Source organism: Pempheris klunzingeri, chromosome 2 (genome assembly GCF_042242105.1).
Source record: "Pempheris klunzingeri isolate RE-2024b chromosome 2, fPemKlu1.hap1, whole genome shotgun sequence".
Classification (NCBI taxonomy): Eukaryota; Metazoa; Chordata; class Actinopteri; order Acropomatiformes; family Pempheridae; genus Pempheris; species Pempheris klunzingeri.
The window spans coordinates 29,312,092-29,332,419 of NC_092013.1; the positions used below are offsets into that span (position 1 = coordinate 29,312,092).

At 42.6% G+C, this 20,328-nt stretch overlaps 1 protein-coding gene across 1 annotated transcript; it reads left to right on the forward strand.

Moving 5' to 3' along the window:
* The first annotated feature begins 879 nt into the window (after positions 1-879).
* On the forward strand, positions 880-19,984 carry klhdc8a (kelch domain containing 8A). Its single transcript, XM_070851393.1, has 7 exons — positions 880-1,044; positions 1,691-1,901; positions 5,637-5,801; positions 5,917-6,135; positions 14,095-14,196; positions 14,660-14,808; positions 19,901-19,984. Exons 1-7 carry the CDS (start codon positions 880-882, stop codon positions 19,952-19,954), a joined length of 1,065 nt encoding a protein of 354 aa, XP_070707494.1. The 3' UTR covers positions 19,955-19,984.
* The last annotated feature ends 344 nt before the right edge of the window (positions 19,985-20,328 follow it).

The following is a 20,328-nucleotide window of genomic DNA, read 5'->3' on the forward strand; positions in this document are numbered from 1 at the left end:
TAACTTGTGTGTGGCTCTCTGGGGATGGACATTTCAAAGCAGCTATGGCTACACACGCCGTGCTGGTCCATGACATACAGTATTGTGTTATATATGATGTAAATATTATGTGCTCATCATATGTTTTATCCGTGCACTCTTAATCAGCAAAGCAACTAGTAAGTCTAGCTTTCACATCATCGTCACATCAATGATCAGAATAGTTGCCAGTTAATTTTCTTTTGACTGAATCTTTGACTCATTGACGATGTCCAACCGCTATCAGATAAATGTTCTGTAAAAACAGTATTATTTCCCTGTGAAATATAGTGAAGTGGAAGTTTAAAGCAGCACAAAATAGAAAAAAATGGTGCTTAAATACTTATTAAATACTTACTTACTTGTCACTACTGCAGCTGAGATCGTTTCTATGTGTCCTCACTGTAGATGTTACCGACTGTTCACATCTTGTGGGCTGCTGAAAAAAAGATCATCTCTGTAACTCAACAGAAAATGCAATCTCTGCTCTTTGCCGAAGCTCTAAGAAATGTGTTCAGTTTTTCATGCTCTGCTCTGCTGTATATTGTGCTGCTAACTCCTTTTTCATTTCATATCTTCTGCAGGGCCATACGTGAGGCGGCGAAGCGTCCCCAGGAGAGGAAAGTGCAGCCTGGCCTTTAACTGATCCGGCACTCCCACCACCCAGCTCAGCTTCATCTCTCCAATAAAGAACCTCCCCCTCACCCTGGGGCCCTGACCCCAGTCTCCCAGCGCCCCTGCACCTCCATCTTCACAGCTCTCCCTGATCAATCCACCCCCAAAACCTCCCCGACTGGCCCTTCTCCTCCCTCCTCCCTCCTCCCTTCCTGCCTTGGTGAGTCTCTCCGAGGTGCAGAGGCCATGGCGGTAGCTTCAGCCCACGAATTTCATTGGCAGAGCCTGGCACGCCTGCCCAGCGGCCGTGTCTACCACACTCTGTCTGAGGTGGGGGGGCAGATGTACATGCTGGGGGGCTGTGACGCTGCAGGGAGGCCTTGCCCGTCCGTGGAGCTCTACTCCCCTGAGGTACAAAACACATGCAACGTGGACGCTGTATGTGGGACTAGACCGGAAAACTACTGGTACTAGTGATGTCACAGCACCAAAAATGTATTAAAGCATTACGGTAAAAAAAGAAATTGCAACAATTTATATTTTTTGATAGCGATGAAAATCACAGCAAGAACAACTTAAACGTTCACACATACACACAGATGTGTGCGTGTGAAATGGAAAATTCCCCAGTGCACTCATAATTTTCCTGGAAAATCATCATCAAAGTCCCATCTGCAAATGTTTTATTATTCATTTAAAGCTCTATGAATATTTAAATTAGTTTAAAGTTCTATACATCAAGCAAGTCCACTGTGCTGAGGAGGTGCAACAAAGAAACAAAGAAAAACCTCTCAAACAGAAAGTCTTGGTGGCTGTGCTGCATGTGATGTTTTAAAATGTTTTACAATGATATTCTATAATTGTAAAAATATACTCACCGCAAAGTGTTTGTGGTCCTGTCCCGTATACCCCCAACTTACTGAGGGGGTCACACATGAGACACACGACCTGTGCTTGGTACTATATCCGGAACATTTTGCGACAAAGACGTAACATAAGCCGAGATTTTGACAGCTTTGTCCGACATTGTTGTGGTTTTGCTTGTTCCTGTCTGTAGGGGGACCGGTGGATAACGTTGCCCCCCATGCCCACCCCTCGTGCAGGGGCAGCTGTGGCGGTGCTGGGAAAACAAATCCTGGTGGTAGGAGGAGTGGGAGAGGACCAGAGCCCCCTGAAGGTGGTGGAGATGTACAACACGGAGGAGGGCAGGTGGAGGAAGAGGAGTGCTCTGCGGGAGGCTTTAATGGGTATATCCATCACTGTGAAAGGTATGGACAATTTCATAATAAGCAGGAACATACAGTAAGTGTTAGCACTGCAAAAGCAGCCCAAACCCAGGGTTTATATGGTGTGTCTTCACACAGTAATACTTTGAAGGGATAGTTCAGGTTATTCAGAGTGGGGTTGTAGAAGGTTTTTGTCCATAATCAGTCGGTCACCTACAGTGAGTGCTGGGACTCCGGCGTACCAACAGACACCCACCGTGGGTAATACACTGAAATCTAAGCTATCCCTTTAACAGTTGTGCCTCTAGTTTCACAACGGTGTCGTACACTGGTGTGTGCAAAGCTGGCAATAATGAGACCAAAGACGTGTGGCTGATTAAAAATAATTAGCTGTGTGGGTTGGATCTCATATCGGTTTCACAGAACCTGTCTTAAGCATAAGAACTGTGAACTGTAAAATTACAGTTCTCCAACCAAAAACAATCCATTTTCAGAGAAGCTATTATTTATCTTCAGCTCCAGACAGAGAAACGCTTTTTCAGTCATCTTAAGATAAGGAAATGTGACTATTATTCAGTCAGGATCTCATTTCATTAAGTTATATGTATTATATGTATATTTAACCAATTCTAATTTAATGTGCATAAAAATATCAAACTTGAGTATGAAATGTGATATTGATTATGCGAAATATATTTCATGAATTCAGAAGCAGAGTATTATATTATTCAACGGGACTGCATGAAAAATGCAAGCAGTCTGTGTGAGAGAAACACTATCAATAAGTACTGGAACATAAAATATCCAGAGCGTTAGCTCACTTATTTTAATCATCTTAAATCCTGTATGATATGGCCATAATAACTCTTGTTTGGTTTAACATGGTTACCACAGCATTTATGTTATCACTACTGTATTTTGTGACTTTATCCAACTTAAACCTGAAAGTGTCGCTAACATACAGCATACATTGTGTTGATATTTTCTTCATATGATACCAGTATAATATTGTACTGTATGGTTTGTCAGTCTGTGTGTCTCTCTGGGAAAGAGGTATGTCCACTAGTTGTCGGTCACGGTGCTGCACTAGTCAAAGCTGAACAGAACAGGTGGAATATTAACACTTTCACTACAGACAGCACACATAAAGATCAGGCAGTTTTCAGGCAGTTATTCCAGTATAAAGGCATAATCTGTTCAAAGCTCAGTTAGAGTCTGCATTTGATGTGGAGTTAGGGCACAGTGACACATTGGTTATGTTGTATGGTGCATTGAGGTTACACAGCAAAGTCAACAGATTTAGGTTTGATTCACGGTGACTGTGAGAGTTCAGTGACTAATGTCTTATTTCAAGGGGCACTAAACTGCCTCAACACATAAAGTTCAGTTTACAACGTCATCATCAAAGATTTTTTTCAGTCAGTGCTGCTTTGATTTTGATCATAAGGGACATTGTATGGAAAAAACACACTTTTTTAATGTGTTTTCAACATAAATATGTGTCCCCATTATTTCTCCTGCTGCATCCTTCAGTGAAAATGTTTAAAAATGCTCTGTTTAGTTTCAGCCACGCTTGTGATTTCACACGCAGGGATCTTTTGAACATATGACATTGTTCAGCGTTAGCATTGGCTACAGTGTTTCCCCTTCAGAGATGGCAGAGCTGCTGCAGGAGGTGTTGGGTGGTGCCTGTTCAGGCACCTTGTGGGAGCTGACCAATCAGGGTAGACTGGGCTTTAAGGAGGCAGCACAGTGATGCAGTGGTTAGCACTGACAGCAAGAAGGTTCCAGGTTCAAACCTCCACATGTGGTTTGCAGTTTTAAGGTTGACTGGTGAATTAGCCGATGAAGGTGTGAGTGTGAAGGTTTGTAAGTCTGCTTTGTGTTTGACTGGTGATCCAGGGTGTACTAAATACAAGTATGAGCGGATTATGTCTCCTTTAAATCCCTTGTCAGGCTCCCAACTTTATGGAAGTGCAATGCTAAATTGCTGGAGTATCCCTTTAAAAGTGACAACTAGTTGGACTTCATGTTTGGTTTGTGATAGATAATCAAAATCACGTGTGTTTTCACTGATAAGTGCCTGTGTGTAAAGTGTATAGAAGATGATCAGAGTAACTGCACTCCACAGTGAACTTCAGATAAGTTTGAACACAAAGTATCAACAACACTCAGGTAAGTTTTCCCATTTAATATCAATGGAGAAATTTTTGGGCTCTGGCACTCAGATTTATTGTCACATTTTGGGATGAGTCCAGCAGTCTATATAAATAAACAGTCTTTTCAGAGCGCGTCTCTTCAGCCTTGGATGAGTTTGTGTTCAGTCCAGCGGTGAATCTGTCAGTGTCTGCTGGAACACAGATAGATGCTGTATACTCACAGACTTATTGAACGTGTATAGGTTTCATTGTGCTGCCCTCTCCATCTCCCTGACCAGTCTTCAATCCTGAGCCCTTGGTTGCAGTTTCATCCCCAAACTCATCCGCAGTAACTGGAAAAGAGACAAATAGTCTGACAAAATGATCGATAGGGCCAAATTAAAATAAATATGGCATTTTCAAATGGATAGTCAGTCATTGTGTTCACTGAATGATGCCATTTTTTATTGATATTTGTAGGATCATTATTTTCCAGATATCAGATAATGAACCTCAGGTAATGAGCTTTTCTAGTTCCTAAAATGAAAATAGAGTATCTGGAAAACTTTTTTCCCTTTTCTAATTTATGTAACGTACTCTAAATGGATTGAGATTAGAATTTGAAGTAAATGGCATAATATAGAAAAAGCTGAACATGATTAAAGAGTAAAAATGCAGATTGTTTCCCTGCAGCTCTGTTTCGCTTCATTCTGCCGGTTAAGGCTGTATTTCCCCATGTGTCAACACTCACCCACATCCATTCTTATGCTAGAGGTGTCATGCCAAAGTGCCAGACGTGGACTCTGGCATTTTTATTCTGCTGCTGTACTCCTTGTCCTTCCCATGTCTGTCACAGTCTCCTGCCTCGTCACAAACTTCTACCCAACTCTCCGGCTTTGCAGATTTTTAGCACTTCATAAAATACATTTCCAATGACGTGTTTCTATCAGATTGGATTGGTCTTGTACAATATGATTATTGTTAGAGTAGAGTAGAGTAGAGTAGAGTAGAAAGCCTTTCTTATCATTATACAATGTACAATGAGACTCAAGATGAGATTGTGTAGAATCGAAAAAAACGTAAACAGCATTTTTGGGAAGTTTGTGATGTAGAAATATTTCACAGGCTGAGCTTAAATCCAAAGGCTTTGTTCAGTCTGCAGGCAAATCAGATACGTTTCTCAGAGCAGATCTTTAAGACCGACTGTCTGCACTGTTATTTGCTTAAGTGATCAGATGGGATTTTTGTGTCCAGACATCACCAACTCATCTGCATGGGTTGCTGTGGTAATGATGTAGGTGTACACCTGCTCCATGGCACCAGACTCCCTCACTGACAGAGGGGGCTGCTTTACGTGCAGTTCTGTAGCTCTGGGTTTGACGTTGTTTTTGTGTGACGTCTCGCTAGTGACACAAAAGACACTTTGAAATCTAAACTGAGACGCTTGTGTAGAAACCTGATTGGAATCCCTAAAATCAATCTGGATACAATCAGGATGTGCCAGAAGACCAGATCTGGGCAGCCGGTCTGAACAAAGCCATAAAATCTGGGATGTTTGGTGAAAATTGTGGCCTCAAGTCGCATGTTACAAATACATAAAAGCACTCAGATGGAAACGTGGCTCTGTGTGTGGGTGTAGATGGCCGAGCTCTGGCTGTGGGGGGGATGGGAGCTGACCTGCTCCCTCGTAGCATCCTGCAGCAGTATGACCTTCGAAAGGACGTATGGGCGCTACTTCCTCCCATGCCGACCCCGCGCTACGATGCCAACACACATCTGCTGGCCAGCAAGCTCTATGTGGCAGGTACAAACATACCAGTGTGGTTGCCTTTGTACTATAATAGTTTTACTTTGTGTGCTGATCAAATCCAATATGCATTCTATGAGCACCTATACAATGTTTCTATACGACCTTTCAGGTGGCCGTCAGTGTAAGCGACCAGTGAAGGCCTTCGAGGTGTATGACGCAGAGACTCGTTCTTGGACTACGCTACCCATGATGCCTTGTAAACGTTCATATGGGGGTGTGATATGGGACCCAAGTGGGAGGTTGTGTCTGCTTGGAGGACTGAGGCAGGGCGGAGGACACCAGAGCTCCAAGTTCACAAAGAATGTCAACATTTTTGACACCAGCCAAGGTACAGAAACACATTTTTCTGTTTGACGATAGTTCTTCTAAACTATGAGCAAATGTTCTTAACTTTAATGGTCTTGCACTTAGAGTTAAAGTACTGACAACTCCTTCCCTGTTGACCCATAATTCATCAATTACAGGCTACACTTGCACAAACATAATAATAAAGGGTTGCTCAAACCCTCTATTTTAAAATCTAAAGAAGCCAAACACATCGGGCTTGATTATATTAAGATGTGTGTAAAAGAATCCATTTGGACACAGCAAGGGCCACCTGGAGGGATGTCACCTCAGTGAGGGGTCAGAATGAGGACAGTATATCAAAAGTCTTAGGGTGGTAGGACACGGCATGAGCAACAGAGAGTTGTCTCTGCCTCCGTCCCCAAACCAACAGGCTGAGTGCTAAAGTGAATAATTTATTGCTACACACAGTGAGCGTTGTCTACAATCAGTGAAGCTGGAGTTCAGGGTGATCCAAAGGCCAAAAAACTGAACAAAGAAAGCTATCTGCCTCAACCCTAAATGAACAAAAGAAACAAATAAAACTAATAAATGAATGGCCACAGTCAACATGTTTCATTTCACTGATCAGTGGAGCATGTGGGCAATGTGTCATGAACAGACTTTTACTTACAGGAAAATGAAAAAGTCCAGACAGATTTGATGGAGCCTGCTCTGCTGCTCTTTTCCAAAAACATTGAGTGGATAAATGTTTGTCCATCTTCAGATGTACAGTAAACCCTGACGGGATAATTAATAATTAATAATCAAGTAATTGCTGTGCTGCTCTGCGCAGCTTTGTGATGACCACAGGTATGTAATAATGAACATACATAAAAGGATTAACTCATTCCAGCACCTAAATGTTAAAGTGGTCCGGGCTGTCCACAGCTCATTCTGGTTGTGCACTCCACTGGCTGGTTCACTTTTACCCCTGGTAGTAAGTGTCTTTCCCGAAGCATCAGACTAATTAACATGTTTTAATTAACAGAGACCTGTCTATCAAGTCTGCAATGCCAAAGTAAAAGCCATGGTGTTGGAGTTGCTTAATTGATTCATTTAGCATATTATGGGTATTTTTCAGCATGTCATTATCTTTGTTTCAGTGACAGCATTCATCTTTATTTTGACTGATGTAAAAAGCATCCATTAAATATCACCCTCACTTGAAGAGAAATGGTCTTCTACTCAAACTGGTTCATTCCTCTCTTAATTCTGTGCACACTCTGTGTCCCACAACACGAGGAGATGACTTATCCCCCTACCCGGCAAAGACACCCAGTGGTAACAGGTGAACAAATTGAGGAGGGACCGGAAGGAGAAATGGGAGGGCAAAAATCGATAAGTCATTTTAGACAGCTGGATATACGGTCACACGTCAGGGCTGGTCGAAGGAAAGTCAAATAAAGCGGAACATGGGAGTGATATTGTTAATGTATGGTAATGGGCAGAAAGTTTTCCTTGTGAGATAGAGGAAACAAGGATGAAAGAAAGCGCCTTCCACCACACACAAACACAAGCGCCCATGTGCATATACTGATGCAGATCCACACACTCACACACACACACACATACTGGGAAGGCAGCCGTACCCCGTCTCTCCAATCTAATTTTGGTGGAGATAAGATGGGAGATGAGCTGTGGAGGAGGGAGGGCTGGGGATGAGGAGTGCTTTAAATTACAAGATCCAGAAACAGATTGCTTTATTATCCGTCTGCAGCAATATCTTTCCACACACACACACAAACACACACACACACACACACGGTCATGCAATCTGCTGTCACACAATGGTTATTCTATTGCTGTTATCCATATCGCAAGTATTAAGACACACGCCTGTTAGGTGATGTTTCAGCATTGCAGGCAAGCTGCAACAAGTATGACCGAAAAACACAAAGAATAGAGTTGTGAAAGAAAAACTCACACTGAGAATGAAAACCTTAAAGGGTCATTTCACCCACATTACTAATAGAAGATATTTCCTCAGTTTTCTCTAGTGGTATCCTGCAATGCAGATACCTTTGGATTTATTTGCCAAGGTTGTGGGGTATCTCTGTCTGAAACGTCTGCCTCCACCACAATACACTGACAGTGTCAATGCTGTGAGCACCACAAACAAAACTCTGTCTCCATTATATTATGTTGTGGTGGAGGCAGAAATAAAAACTTAAAAGAATCTAAACTATCTGCATGACTGGACACTGCCCGTTTCCACCACAGCGACTTCTCCAGGGGCCACTGAACTATTTTAAGAACTCAGGAGTCTTACATGTGTTAAGACCTTTACATATTTAGTAGGACTGTGATTCCTACAAGCGAAGTGAATTTCAGCCTCTCTACCGTTCCCTGCTCTGGGGGTTCTGCTTTTTGATGGCCTAGGGACTTTGTAGCACTGAACGTCACTCACCCATCACTCACACACCCTATGGTGCAGGCTGTGCAGAGCTTAGAGAAAGCAATGGGTGTCTCTACCTGAAATATTAGGACAAGGGACCGACATCTTTTGTAGTGATACGTGTAATTTAGCTTGAAGAGAGAGTCACAATCAAAGGAGACCACAAGCAAGAGTTAGACATCTTGATTCATCTTCATTTGATTCAGTTTAGTTACACACTAACTCTGAACTAACTGCATTTCTTAAAAATGTTGAAAATGGCAGTATAATAAAATACTAGAAGTGCATAATGAATGTGCTAACCCCATACTGACTATCAGCTCTTTGATAGAGACATGATACTGTGCCTCACTTCTTTATCAGCTATAACTGATCAACTTTAGTGGAATATTAACTCTAAATAAAACCTAAATTGAAACGATTTTAACTGAAAAACATGCACTGCAGTAATTCCTGCAGTGTCCCTCTCAGGCTGCACACAGCCCCAACAGCGTTAACCAATAAGATAGGGCGCCCTCTATGTTGCCTGAGAGGCAGAAACTGTGTAAAAGAACTGTCCACAAAGGCTGCTCATAAAGGTTCATGGCTGAGCAAATGGTAATTACTGAAGGCAACTCAGATGTGCATGTATTTTTATCAACTCCTGTACTCTCTCATCTGGAAAGTGGAAATTACCCCCTTGCCTAAGGCAGAAATAGCATCCATGTGTGGAAAATGCATCTGAATGCATTTGTTTCTTCATCTGTTGTTGGACTAACTTTCAGACGCCATGAAAACAGGAATGCACAAAGGGCACTTTTAGTTCCTGAGTTTGTTCCTGACGTTCTTTCTTGTTGCTCTTTAGTACCTCGAACTATTTGGTCAAAAAGGGACCCTTTTTGTGATTTGGGTGAACTGACCCTTTAAATTCTCTAATTGAGTTGTTTTTCTGTGATCAATATTCAACCATGATAATGAATGCTACTGCTTTTACTGCATCCACCAAAGAAACACTTTCATCAGAAATCCCCTGTGGCCAACTAGTAATAAATGAATTCCATGTTGTCTATATTTGATTTATCCTCATTCAGATGCTAAAAAGGCCACCAGAAAAGCTACAGAGCAGATGGAACGAAGCAGAAATGACAATAGAGCAAATGTGGTCTTGTGTTGGTCATGACTGTGGGCCAATAAAAATGCCGCGACATAATAGTGAGACTCCGTCCAAGAGGATCTGCTGTGTGGTCAGCAGTGTCTGAGATTTCACACATGACAGACAGACAAAATCCATCAGAGCCCGAAAACAAATCGCCATCCTTTTCTAGCTTTAATCAGGATGGACAGTTATAGAGGAGAGCTGTGGATGAAATTACTCCAACACAGACTACAAACCCCAGTCTTCAGAGAATCGCCTCATCTCCCTCATTCTATTGTCACTCTCCCTCTCTGTATTTTCTCTGTCTGCATATCTTTATTCTCCTCTGCCATCTCCCTCTAGAGCAGAATAATTCATGCTGGTGTTTTCCCTGCATCCTACAAAAAATATCTTGGCACAAAGACTTGTGTAATCCCTCCAAAGCAAATACTGGAGGAATAAGGTCTGCAGTCTAAATTCTGTCTCAAAAGATAGGACCATAAGTCTGTAGTGTGATGTGAATACACAACGGTCATTTAAAGAGGAAAACCCAGCTTCTAACGCCGCAAACACTGTTTAAAAAAGAATTAGACATGTTGTTGCTTCACTCTGCATTCACTTTGTAGCTCAATGTTTTATGTTATTTTCCACTGGCTGATAGATGGACAGAATAGATGGCGTCACAGTGTGTGTCAGTGTAGTAAAATATGAAAAAGAATATAATGCTGGTTTCAGAAGGGTTGGTTAATTGGTTCTTCTTTTGTCTCAATCAGTAGTAGCCTCAATTGACCAGAGTGCATTGCAGCCACAGGGCATGTGACCTGCGTGACAAAGGGGTTACATTTTTTTTAATCTTTTATTCGTTTTTGTTGCTGTTCTTTACTCGTGGTAAAACACCATACTAGCACTAGATGAAAAGTCAAAGGATCACTAATGTTATTGCAGTTCAGCCTGAGGGGAACACATTCCACTCGAACCACCACCTCATGGTGGTGCTAGTGGAAAAGTCAGGGGATCGTTAGGGTCACCGGGATTATTTCAATCCAAAGTGGTGGGCTGACCCAATGACCAACAGTCCAACATTGCTGTCTGCAGCTAGTTGCACCACACGTCCCAATGTCTCAACTTAGCCCAGTCATAAAGCAAGTGTTTTAGAATTGGAGATTTACATATCACTACTTTATAAAATGTTGCACCACACACACTAGGTCGTACTTGCTAGCTGTAAGGCCAGAGCGGCATGATCGACTCACAACCAAAGACTGCTCCTGTTTGCATAGGCGACTGCTTTTTGATTGGACGGAGCAACAGATTTTTCCCACCATTTGTGTGACAGCATTTGTGTGTAGTGTTTTAACATGGTGGTTTGGATCTGACCAAACCCTTTAAAACACCAGAGTCACACAATAGTGCCAACAAACCAACTGATGGAGGCAGCAGTAGACCAGCAGCTCCTGAGTTCTGTGAGGTCAAATGAACCAAAAGGATCTTCCAGGTCTCTCTCTGTAGGGATCCTTTCCATGATGCTGTCACACACTTAGAATAACACTCTGAGCCTGTCAGTGGATCAAACAAGCTCTTTTAGTGGACCTACTGTGATCAGGTGTAGTTGCCCCAAGAAGAATTACGTTGCTGCTCGTTTGGCAGCTGCTGGCTGAGGTGATCTACTGGACGAATTCCAATTCTTCCAGTTCTTACCTTAGTCATTCTGAACCCAAAATATGGAGGGAAAAAATGTTTAAATATGCTGAAGTTACCCCTTGATACACAATTTGAGACACAATGCCACCAACACACCTTTCAGCCAGTATAGCCTTCGCCTTGAGCACAACATAACTGCTGCAATTTATTGAAACGTCTGGGATTCTGTGTTTCATGCCAGTGTGAAATACCTGACAGGATTTTCCTCTGAGGAGAGAACAGAGCAGAGTGGACAGCCAGCTGTGATCTCTATTCTTTTCTCCTCAGTGTAACAAGGCTGGAAAGGAAAACACAGCTCTTCATTACACACTGCTGCAACATGCAGGAAGGCTCACCATCTGGCTACTTATCTCCCTTTCATTTTCTCTGCCTCTCTTTGTTTCTCCCACCTTGTTGTCGCCGCCTCTTGTTTAAGGAAGAGATTGAGAATAAATGTGAAGGAGAGGGAGAAATAGCGAGGCGAGAGAAAAAAACGGAGGAAAATGAGCAGATTGAGAAGAGAATGAAAGGGAGAAAATGGAAAAATATGTATGAGAAAATATCAGAGAGATCCAGGAAAAAGAAACAGAAGATAGACAAAGATAAGGAAGAATGGTTTTGTAGCTTTTCTCTCTTCTGTCTCTGTCTTCCTTTCTACTTCTCCCCCCTCCCTCACTCCCTAATGAAGTAATCTTTCTTCCTCTGTCACGATTCGCTCCAGTCTGGGTTTCTTTCAGATAAACAAGTCTTGGCAGCAACTAAACCTAAAAAGAAAAAAAGAAAACTTCTTTAGACTCTGCTGGAGAAAGAGAAAGACTGTTTTGATGGCTATGTTTTCATTTCCACCACTCTCAAGTACACTTTTTATCATCTGAAGGGCTTCAGCTTTGAGTGTTGAAGGAATGTCGTCTCTACTCCGACCGCACATCGTTGTAAAAGCGGCCTTCATAGAATTAGTGAGATTAAATTAAAATTATAACGTCCTCAACACCTGCAGCTTGACATATTTTTTATGTCATTTCCAACAATTTGGGGGAAAAAAAGCTGCCAAAAGCTGTTTTGGTGGTGGATTTGAAAAGATGCACTCACTCGTGCTGCACCTGTGTGCACTCAGGTTCACTTCACATCTCATTATTGTTGGGAAGCTATTGAGGGATCATGGATGCCTCACTGTTGTAGCAGCTCCTACTGTTCAGGATATCTGTGCAGAGGGGTGGGAAGTGAGGGGACGGTGTGAACAGGGGTGTGTGTTAGTGGGGACACAGATCCTGATGCGCTGCTGTACCTAAAGAGTACCTCAAAGTAGCATTATAAATAACACACACACACACACACACACACACACACATATATATATATATATATATATATATATATATATATATGTGTGTGTGTGTGTGTGTGTGTATATTTATATGTATATATATATATATATATATATATACACACTACTCACAAAAAGTTAGGGATATTCGACTTTCAGGTGAAATATATGGAAAATGTAAAAAGTGAATGCTACAGTGATATTATATCATGAAAGTAGGACATTTAAGTAGAAGCATGCAATGGTGATTTTATTCATCTTAAACAATGTATTTGAAGAAAATCTACCAACAGTGGTAGGTATACCACAACAAAACATTTTCAGTGTCTCAATAAATTGGGACGTGGCCAAAGGACGTCCACTCCTCTCCTTTCTGTGACTCTTCCAGTCTCTGTATCACTGTTCCAACCTCCCGATGACACTCTGTGACCCTCTAAGCTCAGTGAACACCTCCGTCTGAGGACTTCCTGTTTGAAGCCTCCAGTGTTGAGGTGCTGCTGATCAACTGTTAGGTGTCGTCTTGGTCTCATGATGTCAGAATGTGAACAGCAGGATGAGGAGGACTGTTTAAATACCAATTCTAACTGAAGCAGGAAATGTATTGGTGGATTCATGGATCAAACCTGTTGTGAATGTTGCTGTTAAGCTTCTTGTTAGAGAACAGCAGCTGGTGCAGAAAGTACTGAGACACTGAACAGTTGGACATGTGCATTCAAAGGTTTAGAGAAGGTCACATTAAGTTCACCTGGAAAGGTTAGAATGTATTTTAGGTTCATCCTGAAATTTCACCTGAAAGCTGAATATCCCTGACTTTTAGTGAGTAGTGTGTGTGTGTATATATATATATATATATACATACACACACACACACACACATTTAGAGTAACACATTAACCTAATGTGCATGTCTTTGGATTGTGGGAGGAAGCCGGAGTACCCGGAGAGAACCCACTATATATATATATATATGTGTGTGTATATATGCCTGGTACACCTGAAGGTTTTCAGATGAGCTTGCAGGTCACTAATTCAAAGTAGCCGTTTGGAACTCCAACCGCTCGTGTCCACGCTACATTGGAAGCTTAGCATCAGAGAAATGGAGAAAAAGTTTGAACATGAAAATGACGTGTCAACAGGCTGAGACCAGTATCCCACTTTCTCTCCCTAGTTGCAGCCTAACTTCCTGCTGTCTCTCTGTCTCTGTACTCTGTGTTTGTTCTAACCTTTGAGTGTCCTTGCCAGATGTACTGTGTGTATGTGCTGTACATGTCCTGGCTGCAGCTGGCTTGTGGCTGACCTGCTTGTTCAGGTCACGCTGTGAAAACAAGCTCAGCAGCATCCTGTCCCGCTGAAGGAGGACTACGGCGCCGCTGACTTCACCTTCAGCCGCTTCATAAGCATGTGCACACACATCTGCTCACTTCAGCTGTTGTTTCGTCTTCTGCAGGCGCCTGGTTGAAGTCGGAGGAGACGGTGGCGATGAAAACAAAGAGAGCTGACTTCGCTGCTGCTTTCCTGCGCGGCCGCATGGTCGTGGCAGGAGGACTTGGTAAGAGCGATGACTGTCAACTAAACTTTGTGTTTGCTGCTTTAATGCTGCAGATTCTATTGATTGTATTTTGCTCGATTCATGTTATATAATTCCTGTTAGAACAATCTGATGGGTTAAAGTAACTAAACAGTGTTCACATGCAAATTCAACATCTGTGACAAAAATCCAGCAAGAACGTGGTATCTGTCAGGCTCATGATCACAACATGATTGACTGCACTTGATTACAGGCTCGGTGATCATGGCCTTTGTTGATTATGACAAAATTTAGAAAGTGATTGGCTGTTGTGCTACGAACGAAATGAAAACCTGATTTATTTATGGTATTAGATTTCCTGAAAAATATGAGCTTCTACCTGAGAAATACCCTGCATTCCTGTCAGTATTCAGAAATAAAACTTTTCACATCCTTGAACATGTCGGATGTGTGTGTGTGTGTGTGTGTGTGTGTGTGTCTCCAGGCCATGAGCCCTCAGCCCTGGGCACAGTGGACGCCTTTCATCCTCAGAGGAAGAAGTGGGAGAGGTTGGCTCCCATGACCTTCCCCCGATGCTCCACCTCCTCCATCGTCATCAGAGACCGCCTCCTGGTGGTGGGCGGAGTCAACCAGGTACACCCGTGTTCAGTTTAACCGTAGATGTTATGCATTTACACAAACGGTCATCATTTCAGTAACTTAACAGCTGAACGAGCAAGACATCTTTCAATAGTAATGGTAGCAGATGTTTCCTGCTCATTGTTAAAAGTGACAAGCGTGTCCCACAGTTTACCGGTTTATTTATACCCTCGCCTCCGTGCAGAGAGCCCTCCACAGCTGTGAGTGTGATTTTCTACGGAGTGATACCCTGTAGTGAGGAGACAGTAAGTAGGATTGTGTTTGGAAAAGGCTCTTATCTGTCAGACTGCCTGCTCACTGCATATGTGCTCATCCGCCTACGCAGATCTATCCCTGCCCAGAGGAAAGAGTCCTAGAATGTCGTACTCAAGTAAAACTAGTGCTGCTTCAATTAAGTTTTACTCAAGTAAAAGTTCTTGTGTAAGAATGTACTTCGATAAATGCAGAAAGTAAGTCAGTTAAAATGTAAACGTCACTACGTTACATTTTTACCTGCAGTGGGGGGATGGGACATATATGTGATGGGATATGATGCTGCTGTTACATTAAATGTCGACATTTACACTAAAACATTGATGAAAAATATACGACAGTGCGACTGTTCGTTTTTAGTCTGTAACTGACAAAGTGTCAAATGTAGCACAGTAACTGTGATCAAGATAAAAATAACGTGCTACTTTTCTCAGTAATGAACAGTAACATGAAACGTCCTATTAAAAAAACACAGTTGTGCACAACTGTGTCAGATTGACTTTTTTGTAAAGAAATGTGGGAGGAAAACAATCTTTATCCGTGTGGTACAACTGCATTAAAACAGTCAGGAGCAGCAGTAAATCAGGACACATTCATCCTCCTCTGAGAATCACTACGTTATCATGGAGGAGGGCTTTGTGCATCCCTGTGAGCTGTAGGGGGCAGTACCTGCTGGGAGGGGGAGCAAATTGGTCCCAGTGGAGGGGCCAGACTAAGAGACATTCACAGCCCACGTGGATCTGCCAAGAAGGAGCTGTAGCACCTTGTCCTGAACAGGGACACTAGGCCCCCCCCCCTGGAGTCAGACCTGGGAGGGGAACTCATCGGGGAGCGTCTGGTGGCCTTGCCCTGACCCCCGGGCCCAGTTGGACACAGTCCAAAACAATTACATGGGCCTGCCGTCCGGTCTCTGCCACCAGCCACAGGGATGGACGCTGTCAGCAGGGAGGTCCCTAGAGGTCCTGACTGGAGTCAGACTCCTGGGGAGGGGCTGGGGGAGTGTGGGGATCCTCTGGAGCGTCCAGCAGAGCACAGCTCCTCGAGAGGATCCCCTCTTTGTGACAACAAGTCACTGAGAGGAAGGCTCTGACTGCTGTTTGTCACTGCACTTCAGCCTTCTTAGGGACTCAGTGTGGGCTCCTGGAAAGGGCACTACAGCTGGATTTAGGGATTTACAGCTGGAGGAAAGGCCAGCCTGATCTTAACCTGAGTGTTCTGTGATAATAAGAACACCATGTCTGAGCGTAAGGGTACTTGGAACCAGAACACCTTATCCCAAAGGTCGATTGATCTCATCAGCAGATCTGCAGCTGTGTGTCTTGGACACTCAGGTGAAGACGGGAGCTGTTCACTGTCCATCACCTGGTGGGTGGGACGAGTCTAGGAGCTCTTTCATTTCCACCTCAGCATTTTCATGGTTTAGGGGGTCAAGCTGCTGCTCGGGTAAGGAGATTGTTTTGAGGCCTCAGTCTTTGCAGATGTTGTGGTTCTGTCAGCTTCATCAAATGGTGGAAAGATGGAGATTCCTCCATTGAAAAGCATAAAAGCAAGACATTTCTTTTGTTATCTTCATTAAATGTCTAATGATCTAAATCTGAATTATCTAAAGGCTGTACCCACCTCCATCCACACAAGTAGTTCTCATTATGATCATCCACAGGAGGATTCAGAATTCAGATGTGAGGATATTACACAGAGTATCTTTTATGTCTTATCTTTAAGTTTCTCTCAGATTACATTTCCACTCTACGATTTAAATCAGTCACAGTTGTCCAGCTGCATACACACACTGATATGTGGGGCTGGCTATCAGAAAACACTTCCTGCTGGAGTAATGGCAGTTTTATAGGCCTCAGAGTTCCAAAAAAGTGGATCCTGCTGTGTGATTTCAATCAGTTTGTGTTGTTGTTAGATAAGACTTGGTGGTTTTCACCGCTGATTGAAATGAAGGTGCCTAAGGTGTACATTAAATAAGTGATATTTAATTAAAAAGGCAAAACATCTAGTTTAACATTTGAAAGAAAATTAGTAGTAGAAGAGGACTAAGCTCTCTGTTTTGAACATTTTAACTCTTGACCAGTACTGAGATCAGTGACACATGGTTTAAAAACTCATTGAGGGATTGAGTTCCCTCAGTTGCCAAGAAGCTGCAGATGCCTAAACTTTCATTAATCAATCAGGAACAACCCTAACACTAAGAGAACTCAAAGAAACAGTTCAAAGGCTAACGTGTGAAGCTTTCCACTCTTTAGTGGCTGAACTGTATTATTTAAAGACCCTGAATTTGTCTTTACTGAGAAAAAAACCCTCTTTGCTATTATTTACTAAAGGTCTAAAAGTCTAATCTGCTTCATCAGGACTGTGGTTTGATCAGATATGAACATCAGATGTGTGGTTGAATCCTAACTGGTGCACAAACTGACAAAAAGATAAATACAGATTAGTTTGTGAAATAATCAAAACTGTCTGTGTGTTTGCGTAGGACCCTGTTACTCCTAGCAAGAAACTGGCTGAGGGCTGTAAATATAACACAAGAAAATGAAACTTTGAAACATACAGACAAAGAGAAGAGCAACCAGGACAAAATAATGAAGTTGCAGTGCTGAACTTGCAGCAGTTACTACCCTCCTTGTCTGTAGGTGGCAACAAGATTAATAACAGTGACCAGAGAATGGCTGAACAGCTCTGCCTTGTGGTGAATCTGTGAGTTTATATGCTTTTAAACGTTTTAAACCATTTCTGTGTTTCAGTGTTTCATACTAATAATGAACAGTACTGAACACCGTCTAGATCCAACGACTTCAGACTGCACCATCATCTTATCCTATATCACGGCCTCTTATCAAAGGAAAGAAGCAGAGACTGTGGTTAAATGTCCCCCTAAAATGAGCCAAACATTTGTCATTGACAAGAGTCTTAGTTCGGGCTGGGTGTCATTAAACACATTACAATACCACTATTCACATTTTAGGCATTCATTCTTATCAGAAGCCACAGAGCAGAACAATCATAGTTTGGAACGTTTTGGTGGCATCCCTGAACGATGAACTGCCAACTCTGTCACGTTCACCACACTCGACTTCGACGCCACAGACTGTCGCTGCCAATCACATGTCGCATCAGATCAAAGAACGCTGGCAGTGATTGGCTACGAGCAGAACCATTCGTTTTTAGAGCTGTGTACTAAAAGGATTAAATGCAGGTATCATCTGGCTGGACAAGTTATTTTAGTCAATACCTTAAAGGTATCGACACCGAACCCCTTAAACTCCATTCAGGAGCGGACTGTGTACGAAGCACCACAGGGCTTTTAATTTGAAAGGATGGACACAGGAAGTGGCAGCAGTCAGTCAATCACAGACAGACATCATTGTTTACATGGCTGCTTACTGCAGTTATTAGACTGTTACTGACAGATAGTTTAATCCACAGTGTGGATCATTCCAGACGGTGCTGGTTTGGTTTGTGTTGCTGTTCCAAGTTCATAGGATGTGTGATGTTATACTGTGATGATACTGAACAAAATGTTCAGACAGCCTCCTGCTGGTTGTTCCAACACGTTCAGAATCATTGCTGCTTTTGCTGGTGCTGCTCGCTTCACTTGTGTGCTTTTAAAATGTAGATTTAAAAGGCTCATTATTACTATCAGTATTAACAACGTCACTGATGGCAGTCTTTCTCAGCCCAGGGGCCTCAAACCATTTTCTGATGACCCCAAAATACACATTTGAATAATTAGTGCCATACACAAGTAGTCAGTCAATCAATCTTTATTTATATAGCATATTCATAACAGCGTTATCTCAAGACGCTTTCCATAAAGAGCAGGTCAGACCAAACTCTTTAATTAGAGAGAGACCCAACGATTCAGGAATTCAACATTAAGGATTCAAGAATCCCCACATGAGCAGCATCAGATATTATATTAGGACACAGTGGAGGAAGAACTCCCCTTTAACAGGAGCCAGCTATAAACTATAAGCTTTACCACAAAGGAAGGTTTTTAGTCTACTCTTAAATGTAGAGAGGAGCCTGATAGCTGAAAGCTCTGCCTCCTGAACTACTTTAGAGGACTTTAGGAACCACCAGTAGACCTGCAGTCTGGGAGCACAGTGCTCTAGTGGGGTAGTACGGTACTATAAGATCTTTAAGATATGATGGAGCCTGAACATTAAGAGTTTTGGAGGTGAGGAGAAGGATTTTAAACTCTATTCTAGATTTTACTGGAAGCCAATGAAGAGAAGCCAGTACAGGAGAAAGATGGTCTCTTCTCTTAGTTCTGGTCAGAACAGGAGCAGCAGCGTTCTGGACCAGCTGGAGAGTCTTTAAGGACTTATTGGGGCAGACTGATAATAATGAGTTACAACAGTCCAACCTAGAAGTGACAAATGCATGGACTAGTGTTTCTGCATCATCTACAGACAGGATGGACCTGATCTTAACAATATTACATAGATGGAAGAAGGCAGTTCTAGAAATCTGTTTAATGTGGGAGTTAAAGAACAAATCCTGATCAAAGATGATCCCAGATTCCTCACAGTGGAGCTGGAGGCCAGAGTGATGCCGTCCAGAGCAGTTATGTTGTTAGAAGGCTTGAACTCACAACTACTCGATGACTTGGAGGATCTTTGGTCGGTGGCGGCTAGTTTCTGGCCATGAAGTATTGTTACTCTCGTTACCTGCAGTTTCAAACGTCATACATGACATTTAATGCTTTATGTTTTAAGAAACACCTCCCAGCCAATCAGATGCAAGAATGTTCACAGCATCCAATGTGTTGTCGTCGCGAAAACACGTCCAACCTTTTCTTTCTTCCCGTGTCCCCCTCCCTCAGGTTCCCAGCTCGGCACATGAGATCCTGTACATAAAAGAAGAAGAGTATCTGTAGCCTGTGGTAACTGACACCAGATGAATGCAGCAGATCAGCGATTCCACTTCCTCTTCTCTGCGCAACCCTCCTCAATCAGACTTTTAGTGCAATGTGTTGGAAGCATTGAAAAGAACTGAGAGAGAGAGTCAGAGTGAAAGATGTGACAGATAACACTGCCCCCTGCTGGGCACCGCTGACAGAGACCCACATGCAAGCACACACATGCACAACGGAGGAGCTGGCTCTTTCTTTCTACCCAGTGATGTTTCTTGATACTTTTAGTATGTGACACTTCTTTGTTGTACGTTGTAGTGCATACATGAAGAAGAAGTATTTTATAGCTTCTACGTCTGGTAATGTAGACAGAGAACATGTGGATGACCTATTTTACG

Excerpts from the sequence above, each read along its gene's own strand:
- klhdc8a (XM_070851393.1), top strand. The coding sequence starts at position 880 with ATGGCGGTAGCTTCAGCCCACGAATTTCATTGGCAGAGCCTGGCACGC. Across the intron at positions 1,045-1,690 it reads TGGAGCTCTACTCCCCTGAG|GGGGACCGGTGGATAACGTT; the intron begins GTACAAAACACA and ends TCCTGTCTGTAG. Across the intron at positions 1,902-5,636 it reads TATATCCATCACTGTGAAAG|ATGGCCGAGCTCTGGCTGTG; the intron begins GTATGGACAATT and ends GTGTGGGTGTAG.